The sequence below is a fragment of the Pristiophorus japonicus genome, chromosome 16, assembly GCF_044704955.1.
Source record: "Pristiophorus japonicus isolate sPriJap1 chromosome 16, sPriJap1.hap1, whole genome shotgun sequence".
Classification (NCBI taxonomy): Eukaryota; Metazoa; Chordata; class Chondrichthyes; family Pristiophoridae; genus Pristiophorus; species Pristiophorus japonicus.
In genome coordinates this window covers 37,000,977-37,016,165 of record NC_091992.1, presented here as the reverse complement: position 1 = coordinate 37,016,165, position 15,189 = coordinate 37,000,977, and the positions used below count along the sequence as shown (strand labels likewise).

The following is a 15,189-nucleotide window of genomic DNA, read 5'->3' as shown; positions in this document are numbered from 1 at the left end:
GCGAGCGTTAGAATAGTCAAGACTCGAGGTAACAAAGACTTGAATGAGGGTTTTAGCAGCAGAGGAGCTGAGGCATGGGCGGATTCGGACAATATTACAGAAGTGGAAGTAGGCGGTCTTACTGATGGAACAGATATGTGGTCTGAAGCTCACCTGTGAACAGTTTGGTTCAGCCTCAAATAGCTGCCAGGGAGAGGGATTGAGTCAGTGACAAGGGAACGTAGTTTGTGTCCAGGACCGAAGTCAATGGCTTCGGTGACCTCAATATTTATTTGGAGGAAATTTCTGTATGATAATGATAAACCTACTTTACCCCTAGGTGGATATATGTTTGGTTTTCTTTTTAAATTACCAGTCGCAATTTTAATGCGCCTCAACTCCGCATCCGGTTTGCCATTCACAAAGCACCCAATCTCAGTGTTCGTGCAGAAAGCTGTGACCTGAATCTCCTTGCTGCCAGAAGGAATCCGTACGTTTGCAAATGACCTTGTCGGGAAAGATTAATTAGGAATATAATTCAGATATAAATCCTGATCTGTGATATATCGAATTCTCTCGCCTATTAAAATAACTAAAGATTTTTTTCATTCTGGACACAGATTGATTCTTATTTTTCCATCAGTTTGATATGCAGAGGATTACACTGGAAGAACTGAAGCACATATTATTTCATGCATTTCGAGACCATTTGACAATGAAAGATATTGAGAACATCATCATAACGGAGGAGGAGAGTCTGAATGAAAGTTCAAGTAACTGTCATACTGAATTTGAAGGTAAGCCCATCGAACGTACTGAACAGAGATTGAGTTTATTGTTTTTTTTAAGTTGCTGGATTCACTCAGCCAAAGAAGAAAAAAAGAATCAGATTAAGGACACCACAAATGTTATTTGAAAGAGTTAATTTAACTTTCTATTACTGAGCAAAGTCACAAATCTTCCTTTATTATTTTCATCGGTGCAGATAACAGCTGTTCCCTTTTTATTCAATGCTATGGCAGATCAGATTCTTCTCCTTATTTCAACCACAGTAAGAATAGGTTTTATTATCCTATCCTGCTCTCTTAAATATAACTCTGAAACTGGTGTATCACTTTATGGGCATCAATAGCCCTTTGATACCTCACCCACTCGTGACTGTCGGTGGGGGGGCTATGTGAGTCTGAGGCAGCAGAGCTGAACCCAATCCTGTCCTGAAACGTTATGCACAGTGTGGGGACATACAGAGCCACTAGACAGTGGTCAGAAGCAGGAACAATTGGTATTTTCTTCTCCTTAAACTAAAGGTTTGAGGTCTATTACATTTTCACTGCTGCTCTAGTTGAGGTTAACTGGGCATTGGACCAAAAAGAGCTCATGAACTTCTTTGTCACTAATATTGAGGACCATCTATTGGTCTCTGCCTCTGCCACATCCCTACATGCCCTTTGCCCACCAAGCCAGCTTCCCCTACGGTTCCCCCTGCCCTAACCCTGAACTCGCATTTTTCTCCAGTTTCTCACCTATTTCCCTTCATGCCCTCTGCGAGCTCATCTTGTCCATGAGACCCAGCTCCTGCTCTCTCAACTAAACTGCGGACCAGCCATCATTCATTCTTGTCCCCCATGCTGACTGAAATTGTAAAAGGTTCCCTCTCCTCAGGTACTGTTCCCCTCCCTTTCAAATCTGCTGTCATCACATCCCCCAAGCCTCCTAAAAATAAAACACCCTTGACCCCACTGTTCTTGCAAATTACCGCCCCATCTCCAACCTCCATTTCCTCTCCAAAGTCCTTGATAGTGCTGTCGCCTCTCAAATCCGTGCCCATCTTTCCCACAACTTCGTGTTTGATTCTTTCCAGTCAGGATTCTCCTGCCACAGCACTGTGACCATGACCATATTGCTGTAGTTCTCTTTATCCTTCTCGACGTTTCTGTAGCCTTTGACACGGTTGGCTACACCATCCTCAATTTCTGTCTGATTACGCACCTTTGGACATTTTATTACGTTACAGTGCTATATAAATGCATCCTAAATAAGCAGTAGAGTTTTTCCTGGTAGCAAATAAACACACAGCTACAAGTTGGATTTCTCTGTAATCACAGCCACAACACAGTTCAGAATATTGGTAGAGTTTAGTGTGCTGTTCAAACAAGTTTTTTTTTTGCATGGGGTGAACTCCCCTTTAGAAATCGACTCCAGATTAAACTGTCATTTCATCACCAGCCAGAAACTATTAGACTCAGGGCTCTTCAATAAGCACAGTCACTGGTGAAGGGATTGATTTAAACTCATATCTATATTAACAACTTGGAAGAAGGGACTGAGTGTAACGTAGTCAAGTTTGCTGACGATACAAAGATGGGAGGAAAAGCAATGTGTGAGGAGGACACAAAAAATCTGCAAAAGGACATAGACAGGCTAAGTGAGTGGGCAAAAATTTGGCAGATGGAGTATAATGTCGGAAAGTGTGAGGTCATGCACTTTGGCAGAAAAAATCAAAGCAAGTTATTATTTAAATGGCGAAAGATTGCAAAGTGCTGCAGTACACCAGGATCTGGGGGTATTTGTGCATGAAACACAAAAGGATAGTATGCAGGTACAGCAAGTGATCAGGAAGACCAATGGTATCTTGGCCTTTATTGCAAAGGGGATGGAGTATAAAAGCAGGGAAGTCTTGCTACAGCTATATAAGGTATTGGTGAGGCCACACCTGGAATACTGCGTGCAGTTTTGGTTTCCATATTTACGAAAGGATATACTTGCTTTGGAGGCAGTTCAGAGAAGGTTCACTGGGTTGGTTCCGGGGATGAGGGGATTGACTTACGAGGAAAGGTTGAGTAGATTGGCCTCTACTCATTGGAATTCAGAAGAATGAGAGGTGATCTTATCGAAACGTTTAAGATTATGAGGGGGCTTGACAGGGTGGATGCAGAGAAGATGTTTCCACTGATGGGGGAGACTAGAACTAGAGGGCATGATCTTAGAATAAGGGGCTGCCCATTTAAAACAGAGATGAGGAGGGTTATAAATCTGTGGAATTCACTGCCTCCGAGAGCTGTGGAAGCTGGGACATTGAATAAATTTAAGACAGAAATAGACAGTTTCTTAAACGATAAGGGGATAAGGGTTTATGGAGAGCGGGCGAGGAAGTGGAGCTGAGTCTATGATCAGATCAGCCATGATCTTATTGAATGGTGGAGCAGGCTCGAAGGGCCGTAAGGCCTACTCCTGTTCCTATTTATTATGTTCTTATATCACCAAAATAAATTACAAGAGGTACGGCCAAAATATATATAACTAACGTGCCTTTTAGGACCAGCTGAATCTTTATGTCGCCCACCGCTTTATGAATAAATCCGTAGAACATAATGATGAGTCACAAAATTAATTAAAATTTCTGGCTGCCCTTTGAGATTAGGAAGCAAGATTGCTGAGAACTCCTCAGTTATTCAGAGCCTCAAGCTACAGGATTATGTTCATTCATGGCTTTAGTACATACTGATATTTGCAGTCAGGTAATGCTGAATTTCAACTCAAGTGCTGTCTTTACATTCAAGTGACTTTGAAACATAGAAACATAGAAAATAGGTGCAGGAGTAGACCATTCGGCCCTTCGAGCCTGCACCGCCATTCAATGAGTTCATGGCTGAACACGCAACTTCAGTACTCCATTCCTGCTTTCTCGCCATACCCCTTGATCCCACTAGTAGTAAGGACTACATCCAACTCCTTTTTGAATATATTTAGTGAATTGATCTTAACAACTTTCTGTGGTAGAGAATTCCACAGGTTCACCACTCTCTGGGTGAAGAAGTTTCTCCTCATCTCGGTCCTAAATGGCTTACCCCTTGTCCTTAGACTGTGACCCCTGGTTCTGGACTTCCCCAACATTGGGAACATTCTTCCTGCATCTAACCTGTCTAAACCCGTCAGAATTTTAAACGTTTCTATGAGATTCCCTCTCATTCTTCTGAACTCCAGTGAATACAAGCCCAGTTGATCCAGTCTTTCTTGATATGTCAGTCCTGCCATCCCGGGAATCAGTCTGGTGAACCTTCGCCGCACTCCCTCAATATCTTTTATTGTTTTTATTATTGATTTTATTTTTGAGATTTTATATTTTATTATTTTTTTATTTTTTTAGTATTTTATTATTGAGATCTTTTACTGTTGACTTCTGAAGGTTGTTAAACCCTGATCTGACCAAGTCAATGTAAAACGCTCCAAGTGCAGACACTTGATGATTTAAAAAAATATATGTCCAGCAACTGCAACACTGTTTGGTTCCAGTCCTGTTGGGACCCTGAGATTTTACAATCTGAGCGAGATGGGTATCTTGTAATTTTCATTTAAATTGGCATTAGGCAACTTTATCTCCTTACTCAGTCTCCCTTCGGAAATTAAATATCGATATCCCTGTCTCTAGTTCCATAAATGGAGACCTAAAAATACATGAAGCTGAATCTTGGCTGCCCTCAGAAAGGAATGGAAAAACAGAAAGAAGCTAAGCCGGAGCTGATCAGGTGCAAGTATGACCGAGTCATTTGAGAAATCAACTGATGGAGCCTGGGCCACAGGCCAGGCCAGGCTAGGGTCTGCCTGGCCAAGGAATTGCACATGGAGACATAAAGAGAAGGGAGAAAATAAAGTAGATCAAAAAATGGAGAGAAGAATTAACCAAGAATTGTTGCCTATTTGCATATTGCTGTTCATTATAATATTATTATAGTCGTTACATTTGGGGAAAACGTTACCTTTTTCTCAGGTGTGCTGACTCTTGCTGGGGTGAAATCCCAAAGATGCGTCCCACTTGCCGATGAGCCATTCATCAGGTGTGCACCTAAACAGTGACTGTCAGCATACTATTCAACTATAAAAGGCATCACAACCACGCCAGAATTGTCTTTGCGCCGTGTCCATAATACAGTTTGGGCTCTTTCTCGACTCAGGTTTGCAGCAAAAGGTCAGTTTCCAGAAACAGCTCCATGTCTCCTCTGATCTGAAACGTACAACCTTATGTGTATAATGTAGACCAATGGCTGAAGTAGAACCATACAAGGAGGCCATTTGGCCCGTTATGTCTGTACTAGCTTTATGTTCGAGCAACCCCAAACTAATGACACTGCCTTGCTTTCTCCCAGTAGCCCAGTATATTCCTCTCCCTCAAATCGTTACCGACTGTTCCCTTAAAAGATGCAATAATCTCTACCTCAACCACTCCCTATGACAAAGCATTCTTATTCTAAAAGCTCTGTGTGTAAAGTAATGTCTCCTAAGCTCTCTCCTCACTTTCTTAACAACAATTTTAAATTGATGACCCTTCATCACTGATTACCCGATAAAGGAAAGGTCTTTCTTAATTCACCCTATCAAAGTTGTTCATAATTGGAACAATTTGAAAAACCTCTATCTTAGCCTTCCCTGCTCTCAGTATCTTACTTGTGTCCTCATATCAATAATTCCCATTCTTGGTATCATACTAGTCGATCTACAATTCAGTGACCTTTCCATAATGGGTCACTAAAATTGCCCAGTAATTTAAGGCCATTTATTAACCATTTTTACCAGAATGCTAAGCACCAGAGACCCACATGCATTGCCCACCACATGTTCCTGTCCATTTTGGAAGATGGAAACCATCAAGGTGTCATAGTTGAAGATAACAATAAAATTTAGTTACAAGAATTATAATTAGAATCAAAATAAAAGAACAAATAAACAGCAAACAATTCTTGACTTCCCACCACTTTCATTTATATAGCCCCTTTAACATGGTAGAGCGTCCCAAGGCGGTTCATCAAGGTGCAATTTAAAAATAGACACTGAGGCAAAGAACAAGATATTAGGAGGGGTGGCCAAATGTTTGGTCAAAGAGATCGGTTTTAAAGAGGGTCGTCAAGAAAGAGTAGGAGGTGGAGAATTGCAAGGCTTTAGGTAGGCAATTCCAGAGAGGGACCGAGGTAGCTGAAAGCCTGGCTACCAAGGTTGAGGAGAAGGGCATGGATGCTAACAAACAGAAAACAGAGAGTAGGGATAAATGGTTCATTCTCGGATTGGCAATCACTAACCAGTGGGGTGCTGTAGAGACCAGTGCTGGGACCCCAACTATTTACAATCTATATTAACCGACTTGGAGGAAGGGACTGAGTGTAACGTAGCCAAGTTTGCCGCTGATACAAAGATGGGAGGAAAAGCAATGTGTGAGGAGTACACAAAAAATCTGCAAAAGGACATAGACAGGCTAAGTGAGTGGGCAAAAATTTGGCAGATGGAGTATAATGTTGGAAAGTGTGAGGTCATGCACTTTGGCAGGAAAAAATCAAAGAGCAAGTTATTATTTAAATGGAGAAAGATTGCAAAGTGCTGCAGTACAGCGGGACCTGGGGGTACTTGTGCATGAAACACAAAAGGTTAGTATGCAGGTACAGCAAGTGATCAGGAAGGCCAATAGAATCTTGGCCTTTATTCAAAGGGGATGGAGTATAAAAGCATGGAAGTCTTGCTACAGTTGTACCGGGTATTGGTGAGGCCACACCTAGAATACTGCGTGCAGTTTTGGTTTCCATATTTCCGAAAGGATATACTTGCTTTGGAGGCAGTTCAGAGATGTTTCACAAGGTTGATTCCATAGATGAGGGGTTTGACTTATGAGGAAAGGTTGAGTAGGTTGGGCCTCTACTCATTGGAATTAGAAGAATGAGAGGTGATCTTATCGAAAAGTATAAGATTATGAGGAGGCTTGACAAGGTGGATGCAGAGAGGATGTTTCCACTGATAGGGGAGACTAGAACTAGAGGGCATGATCTTAGAATAAGGGGCCGGCCATTTAAAACTGAGATGAGGAGAAATTTCTTCTCTCAGAGGGTTGTGGATCTGTGGAATTCGCTGCCTCAGAGAGCTGTGGAAGCTGGGACATTGAATAAATTTAAGGCAGAAATAGACAGGTTCTTAAACGATAAGGGTTATGAGGAGCGGGCAGGGAAGTGGACCTGAGTCCATGATCGGATCAGTCATGATCGTATTAAATGACGGAGCAGGCTCAAGGGGCCATATGGCCTACAGCTGCTCCTATTTCTTATATTCTTATAAATGGGTGAAGTCAGAGGAATGGAAAGTGCTAGAGGAGGTTACAGCGATAGGAGGGGTGAGGCCATGTCATTTTATTTGTATATTATATGTCCCCAAGAAGCCAAAGGATCTCTTTAAAAAAAATACACTACCTGGAGTCAAGTTTGTAACACGATTTGTCTTTAAGGAAAATAATAAATATAATGCAGCGATTTGTCATGACGGAGGTCAGCTTCCATCACTGCATAGTGCTTATCTGTGGCAACTCGGGCTGATTTAATCTCCCCCATCTTGGCCTCGTGATGCTGAAGTGTATTTCAGTGCTCTGACTGCTGCCCTCTATATTGATGGAGCTTTGCTACTCACTCCTGACCAGAATAAGGGGACAGTAGCATAGTGGTTATGTTACTAGACTAGTAATCCAGAGGCTGGCCTAATGTTTTGGGGATATGAGTTCAAATCTCACCCATGGCAGCTGGGGAATTTAAATTCAATTAAATAAATCTGGAATTTAAAAAAAAAGGCTTACATCAGTAATAATGACCATAAAAATACCGGATTGTTATAAAAACCGTTCACTAAGGTCTTTTAGGGAAGGAAATCAAGACCTCCTTACCCGGTCTGGTCTGTATGTGACTCCAGACCCACAGCAACATGATTGACTCTTAACTGCCCTCTGAAATGGCACTGCAAGCCACTCAGTTGTTCAAGGGCAAATAGGGATGGGCAATAAATGCTGTCCTTGCCAGCGACACCCACATCCCATGAAGGAATAAAAAAAATAACTTTACTGCGCACTGGCCAGTTCAAAGTGTTCCATGTGCCATCTTTGTGATTTCACGGTACCACCGGTGCCATCCTCTGTAACAGGGACCATACGTTGTGAAATGCGAGCACTTAAAGGCCAATTTTCGGTTTCGTGGCAGAAAGTTCCCGCTGATGCCGTCCATCCGGTATCACCAGCAAGAGGCCAATTTGTATGGCTAAGGGGAGGAGGTGTGGCAATCCTGGCAGAAGGCCACAAAGTGCCGGGCATTGCGGGGCGGGGGGGGTTGTGATTTTTGTGGGGCTGGAATGAGCATCAATACTCCTGCTGACCCTGAAAAAATATGAAACTTAATGAGTGGCCAGTAGCTGTCCCTTTAACGGCCACTGGTTAGGCCACTCAACGCTGAGTACCAAGCATGCCCATCGGTATGTGAAAATTGCAATGGGTTGGTATCGACATCATAGGACCCCGATTTGCATGCGCTAATGAGCCGCCCACCTGTTTTTGGCAGGCCGGCCAGTTCAAGGGCCCCACCAAGTTGCCAGGAGCCTGGATGTTAGCAGAAACGGGGCGGTAAGTGTTGCGATACGATTTTTAATCATGCGATCATCTTGTTCCAAAAACTTGGGCAAGAATCTCAGTGTGTTTATCTAATATTCATATGCATTTATGATTTCACTAGCAACAATAAAGGAAATGCCCCTTCTGTGTTTATGATGTTGCTCACACACAACAAACAGAGAAATCTTCCCTCGAGGTTTGCCAGACCCTTTTACATCCTTTAAACCCTAACTGGTCCTTTCCCTCAAGCCACTGTCATATTTTTCCTTGCACCTTCCCCCCATCTAACTCCCAAAGCCAGAGGCGGTTGTACCCTGCTATTATCCACGCTAAGTATATTCATTTAATCCTTTTCCTTTGATCATCTTTCCCACCTTTCTTTCTCCATCTTACTGTCGCACTCTTCATGTCATCTTGCTGAACTCTCGGATCCTTTAATGCTACTTTATTTATAAACTGGTCTTTTTCAATGTGCACTGTTCAAGCTTTTCATTTATTCAGGGTTATTTAGTGAGGAATCATGGATTGCAACAATCTCCCTTCCCGAATAACAACAGGATTTCATGTGTGGCTTTTCACACTACTGCTGCTCAGTTCAGTCTTACCATTGGCTTTGAAGGAAGTGGAAACTCGTTCTCTTTTGTTTCTGAAGATTCTAATTTTAAATATAAATGGAGCCTGGCTCTCTTTAAGCAATAATAGATGGAACTTAAAGAACTCAGCTCTGCTCCCCCTGAGTAAAATGAAACGCTGCTGTATTTATTAGTGCTGTCCCTTTGTAATAAAACAGAATCTGTGCCTATTTGGTAATAAAATGAAGCACAATTCCTGTTTAATTTAATAAAGTCAAGGTCTATTTCTGTCTTAATAAAACTCAGCCCACGATCAGTTCTTTTTATTTAAACAGAATCAGAAATTGACACTTTCTGGAAACCAAATAAAATGGGCCTCTGTTTAATTTCCCATCAAATCTGTCTCTATTTTTTTGGCGCTATGATCATGTAGTACAGGCCTGTGGCGTCTCTACCTTACTAGAGCCAAACGCAGACAGAATTGGTTCTGCACGGTACTAGGGAGGGCTTGGAGTGGCTCCCAGTGGGAGAAGGGATTCTGGTTTTCTTTCTTTATCAATGCTGTTTGCAACTTTCTCCACTCGAGTGATCATTCCTCACTTTTGACCCAATGAGCATTGGCAAGCTATTCAACGACAGGATAATCACCGTTAAGCCCAATGCTGTCCTAATCCATCATACACACAAGAATCATTGGGTAACCATCTCAAGCTTCCCAGCTGCTTCTTCCCCTGCCGACGTTCTGAAGCTGCCGACGGTCAGACTTCTTATGCTGCACTGGCTCAGATTGGTGAAGAAGGGGGATAAAACCTAGGGCCTTTCTGGCCGCTGGGGCTCAGTTCAACACTATGAGGCAGTGCACTTACAATGTGATTCACTGGGGGTGTAACTCCATTTAAAAAAAAATATTTGTAATTTCTTCCTTAATGACCACAGAAGTACGAGAGGAGAAAAGGAGAGCAACAGTTGATCCGGTTTATTCCGCTTGGGACTAATACCATTGCCCACTGCTGGCATTGATGCTCATGGGGTGTACGACTTATTACATTGGTGGGATAAACTCGGTTGCCCTCTAATATCCGCTCTGCAGTCAGGGCCGGATTAAGGGCCTGATGGGCCTGGGGCAAACTGATCCAAATGGGCCTATATTGTTTCATGTTCATTACATTATGTATATGATTCTGATTCTGAGTATGAAAACATAGGCCAGTATATTTAACAATGAAAGCATATATTCTGTATCAAGTAGGTATATATTCTGGTTCTGGTAACATTGCAATACCAGATTCCTATATATAAATGCAAATTTCTCTCAATAACATGTGAAATAAAACAGGCTAATACATATTCTGTTCTGTATATAGGTACATTTGTGTATATAGGTACTTCTGTATATAGGTATAAACAAGTGAATCTATCTTCCTCGGTTTTGTTTTTCCTCTCTTATTGCCTATTCTATTCAGCCTATTTGGGAGGTCTTATATTTTTTTTCCTACATTTATTTGGTGGGCCTATGTTCTTTGGTGGGCCTGGGGCTGCAGCCTCATCCACCCCATGGTTAGTCCGCCCCTATCTGCAGCCACAGAAGGATTGAATGCAATTGTTTGCGGTCCTCTCTGTTTTCGTTAGAATGGCACAAATCTGCAGTTTGACCGATGCTGCGTTATGTTGACGACATAGTGTGCACTTGACCAGCCTGACTCTGTCCTTACAGCTTTCCTCTTTCCTTTTTGACAGTGCATTCGCAAAAGAAGAACAGGCAGACGTGCGTGAGGAAGAGCCTGATCTGTGCGTTTGGAGTGGCGTTCATCATCAGTGTCATGTTGATCGCAGCGAACCAAATTCTCAGGAATGGCATGGAGTAGCTTCCTAACCAGCCACCTACTGGCATGAACTGGCCGCACAGGCAGTGGGTAAACTCCAGCGGACTCCCGGATTCAGAACACAGAGTGATGTAAATAGGAATAGAATATATTTCCACCAGGAACATGGAGCCCAAAATGGAAGTGATTCTTTTTAGGTTCACACACATAGAATCCTGCAGATGGGGATTTTTAAAAATAAAAGGGCTGAATTATTAAAGGCTGCTTTTTATAATGCAATAAAGTACAGAAGTTCTGAATTATAGCTATGACTGGTAGTAGCAACATGAGCGAGGTAGAATGGATCATGATTTTGGAAATATAGTTTTCTCCATCGGCTAATGTTAGTCAAAAAGCCGGCGTAACCATAAAGTGCCAAAAACCTACTTTATACTGATGCCGACTTTCTTTCTAACATTAGTGCCAACAAAGGAAAATCAAACCCGAATGTGTTCTCCTGTTAACTTCTGTTAAGTCTGGGGTAGTGATTGGATCATTATCGGATGCACGGTTCATATTAGAGAACTATCAGAAGAAGCAATAGTTACATCCCAAGTTTCTGGTGCTGTGGAATCTACGCTGTTGGCATTGTGGAAGCCAGAGACCAATGACTGCACATACACAAACTTTAAAGTAACAATTTGTGATGTCACTTGTTGGACTGCTTCCGATGGCTGGGATGGAGCCATACAGATGCTGGTCCCGACTGGTGCACAGTGGGCAACCCAATCCAATGGTGGCTACAAATAATGGTCCCATTGCCCCTCCTCCTTCACCGATCCCACAACTCCTTATTGCGCTCTCTCACCAATGCCACAGCTCCTATTGCTCTCTTTGCCATCAGTCCCACAAGCTCGATATTGCTTTCCCTCCACCTCACCAACTCCACTGTTCCACATCCCTCCCTTTCACTACCCCCACTGATCGTCACAAATCCCTCTCTCTCTCACACACACCAACCTCTCTCTTCCTCAATGTTCTCTCTCTCTCTTTCTCCCTCTCTCACACACCAATCTCACTCTTCCTCACTGTTCTCTCTCTCTCTCACACACCAACCCCACTGTTCCTCGTTGTTCTCTCTCTTTCTTGTTAATCTTCCTGTTGTTCCTCACTCTCCTGGGCATTTGAGGGCATTTAACGGCATCTGCTTGACGTGTGAAATGAGTGGACTGATCCTACATTTTTTTCTGCCTATCCCAAGCCATGTGACTCTATGATTGCCTTTTAGCATTTGCTTTACACTGAAAGGTCTGTGTGTGTGGATGTGAATGTGTAGGGCAGTAAGGTGCAGTGAGCCCAGGTTGGGTGCTGCTAAGGTGGGGTTGCAGTTGAACAGGGCCCAATTTTTCACTCTGGGAAGGTGCAGGCCTGTTAAGAGATTGCCTGGGACACTTCTTTACTTCATTTTGCTGATATAAAAATCGTGAAACACAGAACGTGACACAAAAAGCACATCTGTTGATTGTACATATCTCAGGATGTACAACAGAAATGAAAAATGGCTTCTTGGTGATTTTACAAGTATTTTTAAAATACAGTACCACAAAAACAAAACGCTTGGATGATTTTGCCATTATATAATTCACAAACTTGATCAAGAGGTACTGCTGTCAGACAGGACCTCTCCTCCTTCTCCCGCACTGACTACATGTCTGTAGAATGCTTATTATGGTGCCTCGACTAAGGCTTAAAGTGGACTTGGAAGATGAATATGATGAAACGTTGGGTGGGGCTGAATTTCATGCTGTGCTCGTTCAGGTCAAACCAGTGCTGCACAGCCCATTGAGTAGCTGTGAAATACAGATTCAGGCCTCTGCTCCAAAGCGCTGCACAGCCCTGCTCTAGCACCCTCACTGCTGCCTTAGGAAGTAAGTGGGCTCACTGCGAGGTAAACCAATGCCTTGGTGAAGTGCTCCATCTAGTGACTGGGTGAGGATAGACAAAACTCATTCCCAACTAACGGACATCCCGAGGGACTGAAACATGCAACTGCTCAACTGCATGCATTGCTAAGTCAATAAAAAGGTCAAAAACAAATATCTCCATTCTATATATTACACATATTAAACAGACAGGGATTGTGCCATTGTCTAGTTGGATGACCTTGTTCCCATTTTTTTTTAAGTACCACTTTTCATTATTTTCTCCCGTCATTTAAGGGCACACTCCACTGCTCCCCACCCTTTACTCCCTTCCACCATCCTCTGCCCCCCCCACCCCCTACTCCCTCCCACCATCCTCTCCCGCCCCTTCCATCATCCTCTCCACCGCCCCCCTCCCCCACCTACTCCCTCCTACCATCCTCTCCCACCATCCTCTCCCACCAACCCCGTAGACACTTTACCCTGGGACTCTGCTCATACTGCTCTCTAATGAGCCATTGAAAGAAGTACAAAAATGGCCAACAAGTCATTTTCTCCAGACTGTCAACAATCACAATTGGTCACGTATAAACTTCCTTTGTGAAGCGTGAGAATTAAAAAAAAAATAGCAGACTGTTGAGTAATGGTGACTTAGCAATACTGCTTCTTTTCTGTAAAAAGATTCACTTGGCCTCTGTGTTCAACACAGCCGAGGAAACAGTATCTGGGGATCATCAGCTTGAAGTCACGACAAGTGTTCCCATCACACCACAACTATCTGCATTTGCTTTAGGTTTCCTGATATTGCCTGAGTACAGTGAAACTTACAGGAGCCTTGGTCACACCAATGGAGAAACTCAGTTATGCTTCGTCCTCCCTTGAATGACTTCAAACATAACCTCCCCTGCAAGTTATAACCTGTATTTTCAAGGGACAGTTAGATTCAGTAACTGTTACCCATTTGTAACACTACACAACTGTGGAAGGTGCAGTAAGGATGTAGCTACCAATTATTTGTATCCAAATGTTGGGAAGACACACAAAATGCATTCTTAAACAGCCCTCCCTTTCCTTTTTCTCCCAAAGCAGCCAACTCGAGGTCCACAGATGTCAACTTCATCTTTTACCTCCTTTAAGAGGCCCAGGAGTGTCAGCAGGCATCGAGTGTCCACAAGTGCACACCTTGTGGAAGTGGTGAGCAGATGGCAGTCGGTAGCAGGAATCTCGTTTGATCTTTCTCCTCCTGGAGCCCAACTATGGCAAACTCCCGCCACCAGGCAGCTAACTCTGTACAGATCAGGGCCTGAGCCTGGGATCGCCCTGACTTGTGACTCAGCAACACACTAAGCAGCTGAGTGAATGGGGAGCTCTACATAGGTCACCGTGAACAGATCCCCAAGAGGTGACAAAGGATGCATGGTGGGCAATGTACTGCAGTGTCTAGGATATGGACTGTAAACAACTGCTGTACATAAAATGTGCACTGTGCAGAGATTTACACTGACACTCGTACATTAATCATGCATGGTGCAGCCTTCCATTCTCATCTACACACAGCAGAAAGTGACGTCTCACCGATAGAATATTTATTTTACCTTCGTGCTAATTGCATTTTCCTACCAATTGTTTAATTATAGGCTGGTAGTGCCCACACTCTGGACGATATACAGTAAAATTATATTACTGTGGCATCAGATGATATGATATTTGAAATTTAGCAAAAAAAAAACACTTTCATCACTGTGAATTGAAGAAGGGGTTGTGCAGACCATCAACCTAAGCTCCACAATTCTCCAAAATGACTGTAATTCAGAACTTCTGTGTTTCAGAATAGTTACAAAGTACTTCTTTGTTTCAGTAAAAGAGAAATACAGAACAATGTAGCGTACAATTACTGTAAATATTAAATATATAGTACATTTTGGCATGCTTTAATAAATGAATAACATGAGAAAATACTATTTATCCATTCTAACTTATATAGATATACACATTCTCATAGTTACCAAAGTTTACCCTTTAATCACACACCTCTTGTAACGTGCAATTCCTCCTTCAGCAATGAACCCATTTGTTCCCTTCCCTTTAGTGTGGCCTGTTTCACTACCTATCCCCACATGGCCCTTTCTGGTAAGAAAACACTTAAAGCAACAACATTTATATTCTAATTTTAAAGTGAAATTTAAATTATTTTTATATTATTTTGGATATGCTGCAGTCTTATGATTGTAAGAGCTACAGGTTCTTTACCAATGAATGAAGATGCTCATACTTGTCCATGTTATAATCCACCGTATATTTGTTTCTTCTGACCCTCACTATTGTGATGTACAGCACAACAGCGAAGCTCTACAGGGTAGAATTTCGGTGAGGTGGGAGGGGGTTTCTCCTGATCTCCCGCTATAACTTCGGCGGAAACTCCGGCGCGACGGGAGATCGGGAGAATCCTCCCACTGAAATTTGGCCCTCTATATTGCCCTCATTTTCTTGCCTCCGAAATGTTGTAGTTTCAG

The 15,189-nt window shown here is 42.7% G+C and overlaps 1 protein-coding gene across 2 annotated transcripts in view; it reads left to right on the top strand.

Annotated features, from left to right (window-relative positions):
• Window positions 1–14,823, top strand: part of caln1 (calneuron 1) — a 351,949-nt gene extending 337,126 nt beyond the window's left edge. Inside the window, exons 4-6 of one of the 2 annotated variants that reach the window (XM_070858104.1) lie at window positions 623–776; window positions 5,772–5,774; window positions 10,690–14,823. In XM_070858104.1, coding sequence (XP_070714205.1) covers window positions 623–776; window positions 5,772–5,774; window positions 10,690–10,817 — 285 coding nt within the window. In that variant the 3' untranslated portion in view covers window positions 10,818–14,823. The remainder of the gene's footprint in view (window positions 1–622; window positions 777–5,771; window positions 5,775–10,689) is intronic. The other variant, XM_070858103.1, reaches the window with a different exon arrangement.
• The last annotated feature ends 366 nt before the right edge of the window (window positions 14,824–15,189 follow it).